General features: G+C 38.8%; 1 protein-coding gene across 8 annotated transcripts in view; it reads left to right on the top strand.

Moving 5' to 3' along the window:
- The window catches only part of LOC100341393 (putative ankyrin repeat domain-containing protein 19), a 193149-nt gene that overhangs the window by 45646 nt on the left and 126707 nt on the right, over positions 1–20796 (top strand). For 7 of the 8 annotated variants that reach the window (XM_070055856.1, XM_070055850.1, XM_070055849.1 and 4 more), the window contains 4 exons: positions 10796–10878; positions 11363–11456; positions 18630–18723; positions 20604–20720. In XM_070055856.1, coding sequence (XP_069911957.1) covers positions 10796–10830 — 35 coding nt within the window. In that variant the 3' untranslated portion in view covers positions 10831–10878; positions 11363–11456; positions 18630–18723; positions 20604–20720. Of the gene's footprint in view, positions 1–6797; positions 6951–10795; positions 10879–11362; positions 11457–18629; positions 18724–20603; positions 20721–20796 lie in introns of all 8 variants that reach the window. The other variant, XM_070055855.1, reaches the window with a different exon arrangement.

Here is a 20796-nt window from a genome sequence, read left to right as displayed (position 1 = left end):
CCTTTTTTTTTTCCTTCTCTCCTGTAGTCAGTCTGTTGAACTTTCCCGCTTCAAAGCCCGCTTCCCTCTAAAATTCTGTCTGCCGTTTCCCCGCCAATGTCTCTGGTTACTGAGCTCACCTCCGCTTCTAGCGCCGATGTGTGGACTCGGAGCCCTGGGCGTCCCTCCTCTCCCTGCTGGTGTCTGTGTCACATCGACTCCCCTTCCCGCACTGGCGCTCAGACTCTGTGGCTCCCGCGGTTCGGCTTCCGCGCGGTGGGCGACCCTGCTCTCCCAGTATGTCCTCTGAGTCTCAGCCACTAGCTCCGGAAGAGTTTCCTCTGAAATTTTTTCCTGATCCTTTTTCTGAGGCTACCGTAATTCCGCTTTTATTAAACTAAATTTTCCTGGACTATCGGTGCGCGCCCTCTCTATTCTGCCATCTTGGCTCTGCCCACCTGTTTCTAAGATCCTGAATTTCTTTTGAAATCAAAAGTATACAATAGGATTATGAGAAGTAATTACTATTGATTTTATATGTTTTATTCCTTATCTAGAAGGATAGTAAGTAATTGCATAAACTTTTTTTCCTGCTGGGAATGTGTTTTCCTCTTTGGATGTCACTAACCGATAGAATAAATAAAGGGGAGAGTGATCCAACATGGGAAGTGAGATACTCAGCAGACTCATAGAATGGCGGATGTCCTAAATAGCACTCTGGCCTCAGAATCAGCCCTAAAGGCACTCGGATCTGGCTGAAAAGCCCATGAGAGTATTTCAGGCATGGAAAGCCAAGACACTCTGGCAAAAAGATCTCTGTGAGTGAGATCCCAGTGGAAAGAACAGGTCTTCAAAGAGGGAGGTGCCTTTCTCTGAAGGGAGGAGAGAACCTCCACTTTGACTATGACCGTGTCTAAACAAGATAAGAGTCGGAGAACTCAAGGGGCTTCCATAGCCTTGGAAACTCATGACTGGTGCATAGGGAGATTACTGATGCCATAAACAGGAGTGTCAATTTGTAAAGTCAACAACAGGAGTCACTGTGCACTTACTCCTCATGTAGGATCTCTGTCCTTAATGTGCTGTACATTGAGATTTAATGCTATAACGAGTACTCAAACAATATATTTCACTTTGTGTTTCTATGGGGGTGCAAACGATTGAAATCTTTACTTAATGTATACTAAACTGATCTTCTGTAAAAAAAAAAAAAAAGAAATTATCAATTCCCAACTTGACTCTCACTGGGATTAAACATGACAATAGGTCTGATCTGATTTCATCATCATTTAAAAAAAATCATCTATTATTTTTCACTTTATGTTTCTGTGTGGGAGCAAACTGTTGAAATCCTTACTTAAGGTATACTAAGCTGATCTTCTGTTAATTAAGATAATCGAAAATGAATCTTGATGTGAATGGAAGGGGAGAGGGAGTGGGAAAGGGGAGGGTTGTGGGTGGGAGGGACGGTATGGGGTGGGAAGCCATTGTAACCCATGAGTCGTACTTTGGAAATTTATATTCATTAAATAAAAGATAAAAAAAAAAGAAAGGAAGGAGATATCAGAGAAAAGTAAAAAAAAAATGACCATTCTAGTATTACCTTATTGAGCAATAACTCTGCTGTGAACGCTAGAAGATCAGGAAAACAAGTTCTCCTAGTCAATCTGTGTTCATCAGCCTTTACAAAAACTTACTTAAATGTAATAAAGATTGATGTACAGTCCAGGATCCTAATTTACTGATATTTATTGAATACTATGTAACTATTTATCAAGACAGCAGGATTCTCCTGTAATTCATGTTGTCCTTTTAGCAGAAGTAATTCTGGATTGCATGGGCACTCTAATATTGAGCAATAAGACAGCTGATTCTACTAAGGGTTGAAAGCAAAATGGTTGTAGTACAATTGAACTGTACAGATACACATAATTGGAGATCTAGAAATGTGGGTTGACTGGCCTTTCTCATGACTTAGAGAACTTTGAAAGATTATTTAACTAGACCTATAATAAAATAGTTCCCTATATATGACATGACATTATGTTGATATATGTGGACTTCTGTGATTGAGAATTTCAGGAGGTATCCCTTTACACAATTGTCATACAGAAATATGCTAAAAACTTAGACACTCAAAATTTGATGCAGTATCTACATTTATAACTGTCCTTGTTACTAATTCGTGATTTTCTCTAAATCCATGTAGAAAAGTTAATTCATAATCTATTAGAATTCTTAGTAACTATAGATCTAAAGTTAAATAAGAAACAGCTTTCAGCCAACACAATCAGTAGTCTCTAATTTTGCCAAAGGTTCTCATCCCATGTATCTCTCTACCAGAGAGTACATCGGGTAAGATATTTCATGAACACAATTTTGAAGTGAAGAATCTGCTTTGGGAAGTAGACCTAGCTCTAGCTGGTTATAATCGATGTAGTTGAACATATCTGGAAGCAATCTCAGAAGGCTTCCTTAGGGTCATATCTCTATAGAAGAGAGAACTATTAAAAAGAAAGCACAGAGAAACCATAATCTGGCCCTTGTGAAAGATTTGCCTTAGAAAAGCAAGCAACACAAAATATTCTGGTCAACATCCTATGAATGAACTTACCCCTAAGATGAGAAAACAACATTTCACTCAAAGATATACCGATAAGAATCAACATCAAGTTCAAAATTTGAGTTGTCTACATTATGTGAATATTTGTTATTATGTGATTCAGTATGTCATCTGTGAGTAGTGAAAAAGGAAATTAAAGATGAGCTTAATAAAGAGGAAACATTTCTAAGCAGTCTGATCTGAAGACATGGTATTTAATGAATAGTGAGAACATCTTTAAAGGATTTGAAAATGGACTAAAATTTGAAGGCTTCTGCATTTGAAAGGGACATTGATATTAAATCAGAACCAAAAATAAAAGCTATACCAGCACAAATCAAATAATTTAATAATTTAAAATGCGCTGAATCTATGAATCAGTCATAGCTGAATATGGTCACATACAGAGCCAGGTAATTTTAAAAAGTGTGTGCCCAATAGCTCAGAAACATACTTAGTCAGAAGGAGGTACCTTTCTCTGAAGGGAGGAGAGAACTTCCACTTTGACTATAACCTTGTCTAAATAAGGTAAGAGTCGGTGAACTCAAAAGGCTTCCATAGCCTTGGAAACTCATGACTGGAGCATAGGGAGATTACTGATGCCATAAACAGGAGTGTCAATTTGTAAAGTCAACAACAGGAGTCACTGTGCACTTACTCCTCATGTAGGATCTCTGTCCTTAATGTGCTGTACATTGAGACTTAATGCTATAACGAGTACTCAAACAATATATTTCACTTTGTGTTTCTATGGGGGTGCAAACGATTGAAATCTTTACTTAATGTATACTAAACTGATCTTCTGTATATAAAGAAAATTGAAAATGAATCTTGATATGAATGGAAGGGGAGAGAGAGCGGGAAAGGGGAGGGTTGCGGGTGGGAGGGAAGTCATTGTGGGGGGGGGGAGCCAATGTAATCCAAAACTGTACTTTGGAAATCTATATTCATTAAATAAAAGTTTAAAAAAAAGAAACATACTTTGTCTCCAGGGGGAAAAAAGATGGTCCTAGGCAATAATTTACTTAAAGACACTGTTCTACCAGTGAAATTTTAGTTAGAAAATTGTTAGTGCTCATACATATAAACTCATAAAAAGGATTTTATATTCCTAAATATTAATTTTCATGCCTTTATCATGAAATATTTTAACTCTGATGATGTTGATAGAAATGCTCATTCACAGAAGGCTTATTAAGAATTTAAACATTCAGTTTGCTGGGTTGCCTTGACAGTTCCCCCTACATGTCCTGATGAATGAAAGCATGGATTTTATATCGGTCAATACTTTTCCTTTGAGCTTTATATATCTATATTTGTATATATTTGCCTATAGATATGTGATTTATTTATTTATTTGAAAGGCCGAGTTACAGAAAGGCAGAGGCAGAGAGATAGAGAGGAGGGAACCTCCATCTGCTGGATCACTCCACAGATGTCCTCAATGGCTGGAGCTGGGCCATTCCAAAGCCAAGAGCCAGGAGCCAGAAACTTCTCCCAGGTCCCCCATGTGGGGACAGCAGCCCAAGGACTTGGTCCATCTACAGCTTTCCCAGGCCATGGCAGAGAGCTGAGTCAGAAATGGAGCAGCCAAGACATGAACTGCCACCTATATGAGATGTTGCCCATGCAACTGGTGGCTTTACCCACTATGCCACAGTGCTGGCCCCCTTTTTATGATTTTAGATGGTGTAATTTTATTTTCATTCATGCCAATTTGTCTTAAACATGAAGATACCTCAGTATCAACTGATGTGGGTTTTTTTTTGTTATCTCAGAGTCATTCTTCAATGGAATCTCCTAATAAATTCTGGACCTTGCAAAAATTTGGATATTCTTACCAAATCCACTTTCATTTAGTCATTGATACTTTACATTTCATTTTGGACATTTTTAAACAAATAATTTGCCTGTTTTCATTTCAACACTCCATTCCTGTTGTTTGTGTTTAACTTGTTCAGTACAAAGACTGTACTGTGACTCATAGATTAGGCATTGGATCTCCAGTTTCAGAGGTATGAAACTCTCATGATTAATGACTAAGAGTTGTGTGAGAAAGAGAAGAGTGTTGCAGGAACTGATATCAGGAAGGAGTTTGAAGACCAGGTTTGCCTAGAGCAGTGTTGGGGATCATCCACTGTGTAATCATTGTTTTTAAAAATGTATTTATTTATTTGAAAGTCAGAGCTACACAGAGAGAGAAGGAGAGGAGAGGGAGAGAGAGAGAGACCCTCCATCTGCTAGTTCAGTCTCCAATTGGCCACAAAAGCCAGAGCTGTGCCAATACAAAGCCAGGAGATGGAGCTTCTTCTGGGTCTCCCACACATGTGCAGGGGCCCGAGGACTTGGGCCATTCTCACTGCTTTCCCAGGCCACAGCAGAGGGCTGGATCAGAAGGGGGCAGCCAGGACTTCAACTCGCATCCACATGGGATACTAGTACCACAGGAAGCAGCCCCACCCACCATGCCACAGTGCCAGCCCCTGCCTAATCATTTGATATGACCCTGCCAAGGCCACACACGTGGGTCATGAAATTTGATACAAATATATCAAGCTAATTTTTGAGCTGATAACTTCACATGGTTCGTGAATGATGCTATCAAGAACCAAATGTCTCTTGGTAGAGAAAAAGATTCCTATCCATAGCCTGGGGCCTTAAGGCCTTTAGAATTTCACTCTTTTTCTGAGATAAGACTCTTTCTTTTTTTTTTCTTTCTTTCTTTCTTTTTTTTTTTTTTTTGACAGGCAGAGTGGACAGTGAGAGAGAGAGACAGAGAGAAAGGTCTTCCTTTGCCGTTGGTTCACCCTCCAATGGCCGCCGCGGCCAGCGCTGCGGCCGGCGCACCGCGCTGATCCGATGGCAGGAGCCAGGAGCCAGGTGCTTTTCCTGGTCTCCCATGGGGTGCAGGGCCCAAGCACTTGGGCCATCCTCCACTGCACTCCCTGGCCACAGCAGAGAGCTGGCCTGGAAGAGGGGCAACCGGGACAGAATCCGGCGCCCCGACTGGGACTAGAACCCGTTGTGCCGGCGCCGCTAGGCGGAGGATTAGCCTAGTGAGCCGCGGCGCCGGCCCGAGATAAGACTCTTTCAAAAGGATTTTTTTTTTTAACTTTTATTTAATGAATATAAATTTCCAAAGTACAGCTTATGGAGTACAATGGCTTCCCCCCGATAACTTCCCTCCCACACGCAACCCTCTCCTTTCCCGCTCTCTCTCCCCTTCCATTCATAACAAGATTCATTTTCAATTCTCTTTATATACAGAAGATCAGTTTAGCATATATTAGGTAAAGATTTCAACAGTTTGCACCCACATAGAAACACAAAGTGAAAAATACTGTTTGAGTACTCGTTATAGCATTAAATCTCAATGTACAGCACATTAAGGACAGAGATCCTACATGAGGAGTAAGTGCACAGTGACTCCTGTTGTTGACTTAAGAAATTGACACTCTTGTTTATGGCATCAGTAATCACCCTAGGCTCTTGTCATGAGTTGCCAAGGCTATGGAAGCCTTCAAAGGCTTTGAGCATAGACTTGAGAATGAGTGAAACTCGAGTTATTAAATTTGCAAATGGAAACAATTCAATACTAGATCCATACCAGTGCATACTCAATGCTATGGTACTTCAGTAGGTTGCTAAATGCCAATTGATCAGGAGAAACAATAAACCACATTTCTTGCTTAGGCAATGTGATACTGTTTGTGTAGGAATATAGCATTTTGTGTTACTTGAGCTCAGTAATCAACAGGAATGTCTAGACATGAAAGGAATGGGTAATTGATACATGGGATATTACTCAAAGCAGAGATACTCCTTGGCATTTGATAAGGTGATCCCCTAATAAACTCATTGTAAACAGGAAAATAGCATGAGTAGAAAATGCACTTAATACATCTATCCTCAACATCCTAGCTTTGTAACACAGTACAGTATTAAGTGTTGGTCATTTCCATTGTGTGTCTGGGAGCTGCAGTTCACTGCTGTTGCCCAGTACTCTGAGATGGTACAAAATGGCATATTGGTAGCTTAGGAAAAGATTTAAAGTGTGTGTCCTATGGAATGTGTATCACTTATGCGCCATCATAAAGATAAAAAGTCGTAAACTACCACAAGTGTGGGACTGATGTATGTATCCTTGAATTTAGTATTATAGGCATTATATAAAAATAAGGTGATTTATAAAATAGTAACAGAAATACTCTAACAGGTAGATGTGAAACACCTTGGAAACCAAGTTGACAAAACTCAGAAAAGAGAGTCTACCTCGGAGACTTCGCTGGCATGTATATCACATTGTTGTATTACGCTTTGGCATGAAATAAATGATTTGAAGAATAAATTAGGTGAAATGCAAAGACAAGTAAGTGTGATATTTAACATGTCAACAGGAAACATTTAGCTGGATGAATAATGTCTTAGGAAACACGCTTCAGTAATCACAGAATTCTTTATTATTGCCCTTGCAAGTTTAGTACAATCGTGTCATTATAGTGTACTTTAAACTCTTTCAATCTACCTATTTTCCTAATAATTACATTATTTTTAGAATATATGAAACCTGTATAACAAATAAATTTAAAAAAATAATATTTACCTTCTAGTAGGTTGAGAATTGTACATCACTTTTCATGGATGTTAGAGACCTTTTTCTGTTAGATAATACCTTTTTGTTGTATCGGTTGCTGTGGTCAAACAGGGTAGATAAAATCAGAAGTTAAAATTTAGTATAGTTTTCCAAACAATTCTCTTCTTATTTTCACTTATATGAAAGGATACAAAACTTATGTGTTTAATTTCATGTGTTTAAAAGTAAATTCCACAAAAATTTAGTTATACTTTTCTGAAAATGCAAGTGTTTGATTGGGTAATAATCTGAACAAATATGGATTTTCTCCTTATATAGCATATGTTTATGAACACACATACTTATACATGTAAATGTTCAGATCATGTGTAGGATATAATCTAAATAGATAATTAAATCAATTTGATAATTTCTCACTGTGTTTTTAAAATTGATTTATTGAGATGTTATGGGTCTTCATGAAGTTCTTTTTTTTCTTTTTTTTAAACTTTTATTTAGTAAATATAAATTTCCAAAGTACAGCTTATGAATTACAATGGCTTCCCCCCCATAACTTCCCTCCCACCCACACCCCTCCCATCTCCCGCTTCCTCTCCCATTCCGTTCACATCAAGATTCATTTTCAATTATCTCTATATACAGAAGATCAATTTAGTATATATTAAGTAAAGATTTCATCAGTTTGCACCCACACAGACCATAAAGTGTAAAATACTGTTTGAGTACTAGTTATGCCATTAATTCACATTGGACAACACATTAAGGACAGAGATCCTACATGAGGAGTAAGTACACAGTGACTTCTGTTGTTGACTTAACAATTTGACACTCGTGTTTATGGCGTCAGTAATCTCCCTAGGCTCTAGTCATGAGTTGCCAAGGCTATGGAAGCCTTTTGAGTTCACCGACTTTGATCTTACTTAGACAAGGTCATAGTCAAAGAGGAAGTTCTCTCCTCCCTTCAGAGAAAGGTACCTCCTTCTTTGATGGTCCATTCTTTCTACTGGGATTTCACTCGCAGAGATCTTTCATTTAGGTCTTTTTTTTTTTTTGCCAGAGTGTCTTGGCTTTCCATGCCTAAAATACTCTCATGTGCTCTTCAGCCAGATCTGAATGCCTTAAGGGCTGATTCTGAGGCCAGAGTGCTATTTAGGACATCTGCCATTCTATGAGTCTGCTGTGTATCCTGCTCCCCATTTTGGATCGTTCTCTCCCTTTTTAATTCTATCAGTTAGTATTAGCAGACACTAGTCTTGTTTATGTGATCCCTTTGACTCTTAGACCTATCAGTGTGATCAATTGTGAACTGAAATTGATCACTTTGACTAGTGAGATGGCATTGGTACATGCCACCTTGATGGGATTGTACTGGAATCCCCTGGCAAATTTGTAACTCCATGAAGTGCTTAAAAAATGTTCACAGTGAAAACATGCACATTTATTTTTTAAACTTTTGCACTCTAACTTACTTAATAAGTCCATTTTTGTGCAAAATTTTAAAAATATCTTCACTTGTTTCTTATAACAGAGTTCACCCACTGAAACTAATAAAATCTAGTGTCCTTCATTATATGCCTGAAGTTATGTAACCCCTACCACATCAATTTTAGAATACATTGATTAACTTGAAAAGAGAGCCTATATCACACATGCATCAATCACCCTTTTATTTGCTCTGTCTCCCCTAGACTTATGCAAGCACCATTCTGAGATTTGTCTCCAAAGATTTTCCTTTTCTTTCCAAATTTATATTATATATAAACAGAGCTCTCTAATGTGTAGCCATGTATGGCTGGATTCATTTATTTAGTACACAATTTTCAATACCCATCCATGCTTTAGTATATATTAATATTTTGTCAAGTAAATTTGTTCTGTAGTAGAAGACTATTATGTTTATGAACTGTCCATTCACCTATTCATGAATATTTAAGTTGTTTCAATTTCCATTTTTTAATTTTTAAAGATTTATTTATTTAAAAGAGTTAGAGAGAAGGAGAGACAGAAACAGTGAGTGAGGAGCTCCAACTGTTGATTCACTCCCCAGAGGGCTGTGATGGCTGGGAAGAGGGTAGGCAACTCCAGGAACCAGGAGCTTCATCTAGGTCTCCCACGTGGTTGATGGGGGCCTACATTTTGGCCATCTTCTGCAGTTTTTCCCAGGCCATGAGCAGGGAGCTGGCTTACAAGCGGAAAAACCAGGACACCTGCCAGCGCTCATTAGGGATGCCAGTGATGGCAGGCAGTGGCTTTACCTGCTACACCATGATTCTGATGCCCTCTTTGTACTTTTTTGAAACATTCTTTTTCGAGTTGTGTGGAAATACTTTTTCCTTCCTTACCACTGAATTTAATCTAATTCTGAGTTCATTGGGCCTATTTCCCAATCTTTCCAACTTTTTCTTGCTGCTCTTTCTGTTTACTTTCTGTTCATCTAACCTCTTTTTTCAGACAAAACACAAAGTTTCCCTTTTGTCAGTAGGCTTTTCCTCTTGTAACACTTGGATCTCAAGAGTCCTCACTCTTTTCTGTGCTTGTCACCTAGTTTGTGCCCTTAATACTACATTTGTTTATTTTCATGGCAGATAATCTCTGAATGTAATTTTTTCTTGGGGGACGTGATCTATTCTGCCTATCCTCTTTCCCTCACCTGTCCTAGTAAAATATTTTAGCTTCACAGTTGTTAGGATAAAATTAAACCCACTATACCATAACAAATATTTTTCTATAAGACATTAACATAAGCATTATGAATAAAGCTTCAGGATAACTCTAATACTCTAAATGACTTTTATGCAAATGAATACAAAATTAAAATATTGGATTCCAGTAGAGAATTTAGCTATCAAATATTCATATGTTATTCACTGAGGAGAAGAATCTAAATGTACATTCCTTTCATATATAGCCAAAAATGAGATTTAAAATCCCATAGGCCTTTATGCTCTGCCTATAGCAATTCTCATAGGGCAAACTGTAATAACCTTACTCTACCCTCAGATTGCTTGCTAAAGAAGCACAGGAATAATCTGATTTGAGAAACTTGATTTAACCATAGACTCCTGTATTTGTAGGTGTGGCTTTCACCTGTCTCTGGTGGTCACATAAGATGTTTGCAGCTCAATCTAGGAATCCTCTGTGTGTTGTATTTTAGCCTCATTGCCCATGATGTAGAACCAAGAGACAGTAATCTTTAACTTGTAAGTGGGTAAAATAATGCTGTCACTTACTGTAATTGATGAAAGTTTTATGCAGTACTGAGGATGTGCTTTGGTCATCATGTTCCCCATTGGATTCCATTTCTAATGGCGAAAGCAAAGATTTGGTGTGAAATGTGTTTGGGACCAATTTCATTGGCATGCCACCTCTCTATGAAATGTTACTGGAGCATGAAATCAATAGTAATAAATCTAGAGCAGATAGCAGTGTTTTGGATGTGAGGCACATAATCCCTGTTTCAAGAAGTCATCTCTATCATTACAATAGAAACATAGCAATGACCAATGTGCAAATGATGAGATGTTACTGTGATCTAATACAATTTCATTGTAAGACCAGATAATGAAATGATTTTTAAAAGGTATTAATAAAGTTTGTGTTTCTTTATTTCTTCATTTTAGTTCCAAGAAGCAGAAGCACAACACCAGGAAGTTGAAAACAGTGCTGAAAAGTCAAAAGAACATCTGACAATCTGCAATTCAAAGTACCATGCAAAATAATGAGTCTTTATAAACCATATAAGATGTAAACTATGATATATAGAGCAGTTTTGTTCCTAAATACATCTATGTGAAGTGAGGGAAATGTTAGCTTTAAGGTGTATTAAATGTATACTTTTATATACATATTTAAATATGGTACATCATCCAAAAAACACACCTAAAACTGATACACTGTCACCAATCATTTGCTTGTTAAATTTTTATGAACTTTGCTTGTAATATGTTGGTGATTATTCAGTTATGTGTCTCTTTAGGTTGATGTGAGAATAACAATTTTTAAATTACTTTTATATACATATTTAAATATGGTACATCATCCAAAAAACACACCTAAAACTGATACACTGTCACCAATCATTTGCTTGTTAAATTTTTATGAACTTTGCTTGTAATATGTTGGTGATTATTCAGTTATGTGTCTCTTTAGGTTGATTTGAGAATAACAATTTTTAAATTACATTTTAGGCTTGAATGTGAAAATTCCAAGTTAAAGGAAATAATCAAAAAACAAGAGGGTACAATTGAACATCTTCAGGAAAATCTCACAAGACTAATTTCAGTAAGTCCATCTCTTAATGTCTGCCTTAGCACATGGAGTCTTTAGTTTCTAATTGGAAATTGTGAGAAAATTTTTGATAATGTGAAAAGCTTCATCAATAAATAATTTAATGTATTCATATGCTCTTCAACATCCTTAGGGTGATGCTGCCCCACAGATTAGAAAACAACACTAGTTTCAAAGACACATCCATAAGAACCAACATAGCAAGTACAAAACAGACTGTCTCTAAAAGTAATCCTCATAAAGTGAGTGCTTATGAGTGTGTGGTTGAAGATACAGTCTATGAGAAGTAAATGGAAGTAAGAGATAAAGTAAAAATGACCTCAGTAAAGTGGACAAGGGTAAAATTATAGAATTGGTCTTTGGAGTTAGTTGATGACTTGAATAAAGGAACTCAAACAATTTTAAAAGGAATAGAAAGGCCGGCACCGTGGCTTACTAGGCTAATCCTCCGCCTTGCGGTGCTGGCACACCGGATTCTAGTCCCGGTCGGGGTGCAGGATTCTGTCCCGGTTGCCCCTCTTCCAGGCCAGCTCTCTGCTGTGGCTAGGGAAGTGCAGTGGAGGATGGTCCAAGTGCTTGGGCCCTGCACCCCATGGGAGACCAGGATAAGTACTTGGCTCTTGCCATCGGATCAGTGCGGTGTGCTGGCCACAGTGCGCTGGCCGCGGCGGCCATTGGAGGGTGAACCAACCAACGGCAAAGGAAGACCTTTCTCTCTGTCTCTCTCTCTCACTGTCCACTCTGCCTGTAAAAATAAATAAATAAATAAATAAAAGGAATAGAAAAGCATGGGGCTACAATTCAAAGCAGCTGCATTTTAAAATGGAGTGAATATGAAAATCACAAGGTACAGGGAATTATAAATACCAGGGACAATAAAGTAATTTTAAGCTCCCTGAAAGAAAATGCAGTTAGATTTTATTATGGCTACATATTGAATATAAACCATATAGCTCATAACTATATCTGCTAATCAGCTAAATAATACCATTATATTCAGGAATTAAAAAACCCGAGAGATATTTAAGGTAAAGACACTGTTCCATTTCTGAAATTTTGAGGTAAAAAAGTCATTGATACTGATACACACAGACTAACAGTAGTAATTAATTCCATACTTGGGAAATAATCACATTGCTATCTTCATCTTAACACAATTTATTTTTTTTTAAGATTTATTTATTTTACTTGAAGGTCACAGTTACACAAAGAGAGCAGGAGAGTCAGAGAGAGGGAGAACGAGAGGGGGAGAGGTGAAAAAGGGGAAAGGGGGAGAGAGAGAGGGGGGAGAGAGAGAAAGAGAGAGGTCTTCCATCTGATGGTTCACTCTCCAGATGGCCACAATGGCCGGAGCTGTGCTGATCTGAATCCAGGAGCCAGGAGCATCTTCCAGGTCTCCCATGTGGGTGCAGGGGCCCAAGGCCTTGGGCCATCCCCCACTGCTTTCCCAGGCCATAGCAGAGAGATGTATTGGAAGTGGAGCAGTCAGGTCTTGAACTGGCGACCACATGGGATGCTGGCTCTGCAGGTGGTGGCCTCCCCTGCTATGCCACACTGCTGGCCACATCTTAACACACTTTAAGACTGTGTTAGAGGCCGGCGCTGCGGCTCACTAGGCTAATCCTCCGCCTAGCGGCACCGGCACACCGGGTTCTAGTCCCGGTTGGGGCGCCGGATTCTGTCCCGGTTGCCCCTCTTCCAGGCCAGCTCTCTGCTGTGGCCAGGGAGTGCAGTGGAGGATGGCCCAGGTGCTTGGGCCCTGCACCCCATGGGAGACCAGGAGAAGCACCTGGCTTCTGGCTCCTGCCATCGGTCAGCGCGGTGCGCCGGCTGCAGCGCGCCGGCCGCGGCGGCCATTGGAGGGTGAACCAACGGCAAAGGAAGACTTTTCTCTCTGTCTCTCTCTCTCACTGTCCACTCTGCCTGTCAAAAAAAAAAAAAAAAAAAAAAAAAAAAAAAAAAAGACTGTGTTAGAGGCTGGCGCCATGGCTCAACAGGCTAATCCTCCACCTTGCGGCGCTGGCACACCGGGTTCTAGTCCCGGTCGGGGCTCCGGATTCTGTCCCGGTTGCCCCTCTTCCAGGCCAGCTCTCTGCTGTGGCCTGGGAGTGCAGTGGAGGATGACCCAGGTGCTTGGGCCCTGCACCCCATGGGAGACCAGGATAAGTACCTGGCTCCTGCCATCGGATCAGCGCGGTGTTCCGGCTGCAGTGTGCCAGCCGCGGCGGCCATTGGAGGGTGAACCAATGGCAAAGGAAAACCTTTCTCTCTCTCTCTCTCACTGTCCACTCTGCCTGTCAAAAAAAAAAAAAAAAAAAAAGACTGTGTTAGTCAATAGAAATGCTCAGTCCAGCAGGAAGTATCTTTGAAATTAACATTCAATTAAATCTGTCCTGTGGACAGTTCATCCCAGCTTTGATGCTATATCTCATAACTTTTCCTTTGTACCATGTTTATATATTTGTAGTTTATATAAATTGGTTTTTATTCATGCCAATTTGTTTTAAACCTAATGGATTCTCAGTCTCAGTTGATGTGTTTATGATCTCTCAGGAATCCTTTAATGGTTCCTATTATTAATAAATTGGATTTAATTTTCTCATTGATATTTGTTAAGTACATTATACATTTTTCCAATAAATTTATTAAATATTTTTATGTCAAGGCTCATTTTTCATCATTTATGCATAAAAAGACCAATACAAAGATAATTGCTGTTGTCTGTGGTTTGTTAATATGGCATCAGATCTCTGTTTTCAGAGTCATGAGAGCTCTCGTGTCATGAATCACAGTGATGTTTTGAGTAGAGGAGGGAGGTGTAGGAGCTGATGTCAAGAAATGAGTTGAAGACTGGAGTTGTCTTGTGCAGGGTTGAGGATTTTCCAGTTGCTTAATCATTTGCTCTGACTCTGTCAAGGCAACCAAACCTGGGTCTTGAAATTCAATACAAATATGCCAGGCTATTTTTTTCTAGTTTTATTTATTTATTGGAGAAGCAGAGTTAACAGAGAGAGGGAGTGACAGAGAGAGAGGTCTTCCATCTGCTGGTTCACTCTACAAATGACCACAATGGCACAGAGCTGGGCTGATCAGGAGCCAGTTGTTTCTTCTAGGTCTCCCACATAATTCCAGAAGCCAAGCACTTGGGGCATCTTCCACTGCTTTCCCATGCCATTAGCAGGGAGCTGGATCAGAAGTAGAGCAGCTGGAACAGGAACAGGTACTCATGGGATGCCAGTGCTGCAGGCAGAGGCTCAGCCTACTATGCCACAGCACTGACCCCACAGGCTAATTTTTAAGTTAATTTTGTGTGGCCAGTGAATGATTTTATAACTCTCCAAATAGCCATTGGTAGAAAATAAAAGTTCTCACTCCTGGTTGAGGACTGTAAAAGCCATTAAAATCTCTAGTTCTGAAACACTTTTTCTGAGCTATGTTCCTAAGAATGATAATGAAAGTATCTCTGTGGGCCGGTGCTGTGGTACAGCAGATTAAAGCCCAGGCCTGAAGTGCGGTATCCCGTATCAGTGCTGGTTTGAGTCCAGCTGCTCTACTTCCAATCCAGCTTTCTGCTATGGCCTGGGAAAGCAGTAGAAGGCCTAAGTCTTTGAGACCCTGGACCAATGTGGGAGACCTGGAAGAATCTACTGTTCTTGACTTTGGATCGTCTGAGCTCTGACCTTCGCAGCCATTTGGGGATTGAATGAGTAGATGGAAGACCTCTCTCTCTGTCTCTACCTCTCTCTGTAACTCTTTCAAATAAATAAAAATAAATATTTTAAAAAAGGTCATTATGTCATTGCTAAATTTAGAGGTGGAAATAATTCAACACTATAGCATTATACCAATCACTCACATAGTCATTGCTCTGATACTTCAGAAGTTTGCTTAAATGTTGCAGTTTTATCAGGGAAGAAATAGTGAACTGAGTTTTCTGGGTAAGTTTTGTAACACTAAGTAGGCAGGAAGATAACACCTTCTGTGTGTTACTTGTGTTCATTAATCAACAGGAATATCTAGACATGAAGAAAAGACGAGGAATTGATTTGTGTGGTGATATTATTCAAAGCACAGATGCCCCTTAAACTCAAGATTCTTAACTGGAAAATGTAAATGAAGAGCACATTTAAACACCTAACCTCAACATCCTCATTTTGCAATACAATATTCTGTGAAGTGTTGGTCACTTCCATTGTGATCTTGTGACTGCCTGGGAGCTGCAGTTCACTGCTGTTGTCCAGCTCTCTCAGAGGGTACAGCATGGCATATTGCTAGCTTAGAAAAAGATTCAACTTGTGTGTCCTATGGAATGTATCTCTTATGTGCCTTCATAAAGATGAAAAGTCGTATGTCACACTATCACAAGTATGGGACTATTTGCATAAGCCATTGAATTTAATATTGTAACAGTTATCTAACAGTAGCAAATATTTTATCAGGTAGATGTGAAACATCTTCAAGAACAAAGTGATAAAATTCAGAGAAGACAGTCTACATCAGAGACTTCACTGACATGTTGTTGCAATAAGGTTCTTCAGGAGACAAATGGTTTTAAGAATGAATTAGGTGAAATGAGAAGACAAGTACATATGATATTTAGTATGTCCACAGGAAAGTTGTAGGTGGTTGAATAATATAAGTGTCTCAGGGTAGGACCTTCCCTAACCACAGCTCTCTTCAATATTTTCATTACAATTGTAGACAAATTTTATGATAACAATGTACTTTTAAAATTTTTTCTTTATCTAAAGGGAATACATTTCATGTATTTAATGTAACAGTTTTAAAAACATAATGATACTTATCACCCTTAACCTTTTCATTTTTCCTTATTATTATATTATTTTAAAATGTTTACCTTTCTATAAGTTAAGTTATATATCTTACCTCATGGAAGTTCTTTTTTATTAGATAATACTTTTTGTGATATCAATTGCCATGGTTAAACAAGGAAGGTAAAATCAGAAGGTAATATTTATTACAAGTTTCTAAAAAATATTTCTTATTTTCACTTGTGATTGTTTACGAAACTTAAGTGGATACTTTCATGTATCTCGGAATAAATTCTTCAGAGCCAGCACAATGTTTCCTTTTTGTCAATAAACTTTCCCTTCTGTAACACTGTTGACTCTCACAGTCTTGACTCTTGCCATCCAGGTTGTGAAGCATAATAAAGACCTGTGCTACAATTATTTTATTTATATTCATGACAGATAATACAACCAGAATGTAAATTTTCCTTGGGAGAGAAGACCTTTTATGCATGTCAAATTTCTTTGTATAGATTGAAAATACTTTCACCTCACAGACATTTGGATAAAATTGAACACATACACCATACCAAATATTTCTTCTTTGAGGCATTAAGAACAAAGCTACAACATAACTCTAAATGCATTTTAAGCAAATAATTGCAACATTAAAGTATTCAATTCCAGTAGAGGAAAATTTATGAAATATTTGTATGTTATTCATCAAGCAAAAAATTAAATTTACATTGCTTTAAATAAAAAAACTGGGATTTACAGTTTTATAACCATCTATGGTCTGCCTACAGAGGTTCTGACAGCAACATTGAATAACCTTAGTCTACCCTAAGAGAGCTTGTGAAAGAAGCTCAGGATTGAACTGATTTGAAAAAGTTGATTTTTTGTGGCTTTTGCCTGTCTTTGGGGGTCATGCAAGATGTATACAAATCAATCTAGGAAGCCTCCATGGGTTGTACTTTAGGATCATTGTCCTCTACATAGTGTCATGACACAGTAATTTTTATCTAATGAGTTGGGAAAAATACAGTTATCTAGCCTAATTGGTGAAATTTTTATGAAGTATTGGGGATATATTTTGGTTTTCATGTTCTCTATTGGATGCCATTTTCAATGGTTGAACAATTATTCAGTGTGACTTGTGTAGGAGACCACTTTTGTTGGCATGCCATCTCTCTAAACTATCAAATATTACAGAAATATGAAATAAATAATAATAACTGTAGATCAGATAGCCATGTTTTAAATCGGGAGCCACATGATCCTTGTTTCAACAACACATCTCTACTCTTACCACACAAATGGCACAATGACCAATGTGCACATGATGAGATGTTGCTGTGTTCTAATACAATTTCATTGCAAAACCAGATAATGAGAAGATTTGTAAAGTTACCAGTAAAGTAAAGCTTCTTTTTAAAATTTCTTCATTTTAGTTGCAAGAAGCTTTAAACAGTTCTGAAAAGTCCAAAGAATACCTGGAAACCTACAATTCAAAGTACCATGCAAAATAATGAATCCTAATGAATCTTTATAATGCACACAAGCCATAAACTATGATATATAGTGTGGGGAGCAACTCGGACTAGACTAAGTTATGGAATTAAGACTTATTCTATGCATCTGCTCTCCCACAATATGGCGCTGGGAGAGGAGAAAACAGCTTCTACGCAGCTGCCTCTTGCCAACTTGAGTGATGACCTCCAGGAGCTGATCCTGCTCCTGATTGGAGGAGAGCAGCGTACTCGGCGTGTGGGCAGCCAAGTTGGGATTGGCGGAGGAGGACTATAAAGGAGGAGAGAGACGGCATGCACCAGGAACATCTAAGGGGAACATCTGAGGGAACATCTAAGGGGAACACCTGTGCAGCCCCCGAGAGAGCCGGCCGGCGGTGTGCCGCTCCCCCGCGGAAGTGGGGAATGTGGCAGGGGGAACTGCCCTTCCACGGAGGTGGAAGGGACGGTGGCCAACCCGGGAAGAACCAGCAGCAAACCCGGGAAGGGCCGAGCAGACGAAAGAACAGCGCAGGGTCCTGTGTCGTTCCTCCACGAAGAGGGGAGCGACATAATGGTGCCGTGACTCGGATATGAAGCCTAGGCAGGGCTTAGTGTCGTTCCTCCACGAAGAGGGGGAGCGACAATATAGAACAGTTAAGGTCATAAATACGTCTAGTGAAGTCAGGAAAAATGTTCAATTTCAGGTCATATCGAAATGTATACTTTTTATAAACTCCTTAGGCGATGCATATTATCCTCAAATAGAAACATAGAAATGATATAGGATTGGCAATCATTTCCTTGTTAAATTTTTATGAATTTCCCTAATGATGCTCCCTAAGATTATCCATTTATGTACCTTTTAGACTGATGTGAGAATAAAAAATTTTAAATGTATATTTTAGGCTTGAGTGTGAGGTTTCCAAGTTAAAAGAAACAATCAAAAATTAAGCAAGCACAATTGCACACCTTCAGGAAAATCTCACCAGACGAACTTCAGTAAGTCCAACTCTTAATTTCTGCCTTACTGAATGGATTTTTACTCTCTAATAGAAAATTGTATGAATGTTTTGATAATATGAAAAGCCTCATTGATAATTGTGTTTAGTGTATTCATACCATTTTTATTCGCTACTACCAGTTCAAGTCTATTAGTTTTACAAAAATCAATTTTTATTAAGTTAATGATATTGGTAATAAGGTTTCAATTAAAAAATGTGATGTCTATATTTTAGGGATTTGTTTGTTTATTTGAGAGAGTTATAATGAGAAGTGAAGAGACACGCAGAGAGAAAGAGCTCTTCCATCTGCTGATTCACCTAACATGGCTGCAATGCCCATGGCTGGGCCAGGCTAAAGCCAGGAACCAGGGACTTCCTCAAGATCTCTCACAGGGGTGCCAGGGGCCCACACACTGGGGCCTTCTGCTGCTGGCCATAGGCCATTAGCAGAGAACTGGATCAGAAGTGGTACAACTGGGACAGGAACAGGCGCTGGTGTCCCAGGGGGTGGCTTTACCCTCTATGCCATGAAGGCATCCCCTATTTCACTTTTGTGAAACATTCATTTCCTAGTTGCTGTGTGGAAATAATATTTTTCTCCCTTACCATTGGGTTTAATTGAACTCTGAGTTCACTGGGCCTGTTTCTCCATCTCCAAGATTCTTCACGTTGCTCTTTCTGTCTTCTCTGTTCTGTTCATCTAATGTCATTTCCCTGGACTCTGCAAAAAGTTTCCCCCTTTTCAGCAGACTTTTCTTCCTGGGAAACTTCCTCACTCTTTTCAGTGGTTGACTATCCAATTTGTGTAGCATAATCCAGATCTAAGCATTATATGTCTTGTATGGTTTTTTGTCAGATAATCTTTTTCTGAATGTAAATTTTCCTTGGGGAAGATCTATGATGGATGTCACCTTTCCTTGTATAGATTGAAATATTTTAGTTCACAGTTGTCTGGAAAAAATTAAACACACAGCCCCATACTAAATATCTCATCTTGGAGGCATAGACTTAAGCTGAATAAAACTTTAGGATAATTCTTATACTCTAAATGCATTTTAAGCAAACAATTACAAAATTAAAATACTCAATTCTCATATAGGAGAATTTGTCAAATATAAAAATGTTACTAACAAAAAAAAAATCCTGGATTGACATTCTTTTAGTACATAGCTAAAGGTGGGATTTATAGGTTTATACTCTTTATGCTCTGCATACAGCAGCTCAGGTAGCCAAATATAAGCTTACTCTACCTTCAGAGTGCTTGCAGAAGAAGCCAAGGAGAGAACTGATTTGGGAAACAAGGTTTAGCCACAGCCTCCCAAATTTACAAGTCTGTGGCTTTTACCTGTCTCTAATGGTCACAAAGATATGTGCAACTCAGTCTAGGAATCCTCTCTATACGTTGCATTTTAGGATCATTGCCCACTTCATATTACTAAGAGTCATCTATAACTTGTCGGTTGGGGAATGAAGACTGTTACCTAGCGCAATTCATGGAAGTTTTATGTAGTCTGGGGATATATTTGGGCCTTCATGTCCCCTTTGGATTCTGTTTTCAATGGTTGAACAATGATTCAGTGTGACTTGTGTAGGGGACCACATTTGTTGGCATGCTACCTCTCTAAACTATCAAATATTATAGAAATATGAAATCAATAATAATAACTGTAGACCCAGATAGCTGTGTTTTAGATTTGGAGCCACATGATCCTTGTTTCAACAACACATCTCTACTCTTACCACACAAATGGCACAGTGACCAATGTGCACATGATGAGATGTTGCTGTGTTCTAATACAATTTCATTGCAAAACCAGATAATGATTAGATTTGTAGTTACCAGTAAAGTAAAGCTATTTTTAAAATTTTTCATTTTAGTTGCAAGAAGCAAAGGCACGATACCAAGAAGCTGTAAAAAGTGCTGAAAAGTCAAAAGAACACCTGGAAACATATGATTTAAATGACCATGCAACATAATGGCCCCCTAAAATGCACGTAAGCCATAAGTTATGATATATAGAGGACTTATGGTCATAAATATGTCTGTGTAAAGTCAGGGAAAATGTTCAAC

Source organism: Oryctolagus cuniculus, chromosome 13, assembly GCF_964237555.1.
Source record: "Oryctolagus cuniculus chromosome 13, mOryCun1.1, whole genome shotgun sequence".
NCBI lineage: Eukaryota > Metazoa > Chordata > Mammalia > Lagomorpha > Leporidae > Oryctolagus > Oryctolagus cuniculus.
This window is presented reverse-complemented; position numbering and strand designations above follow the sequence as displayed.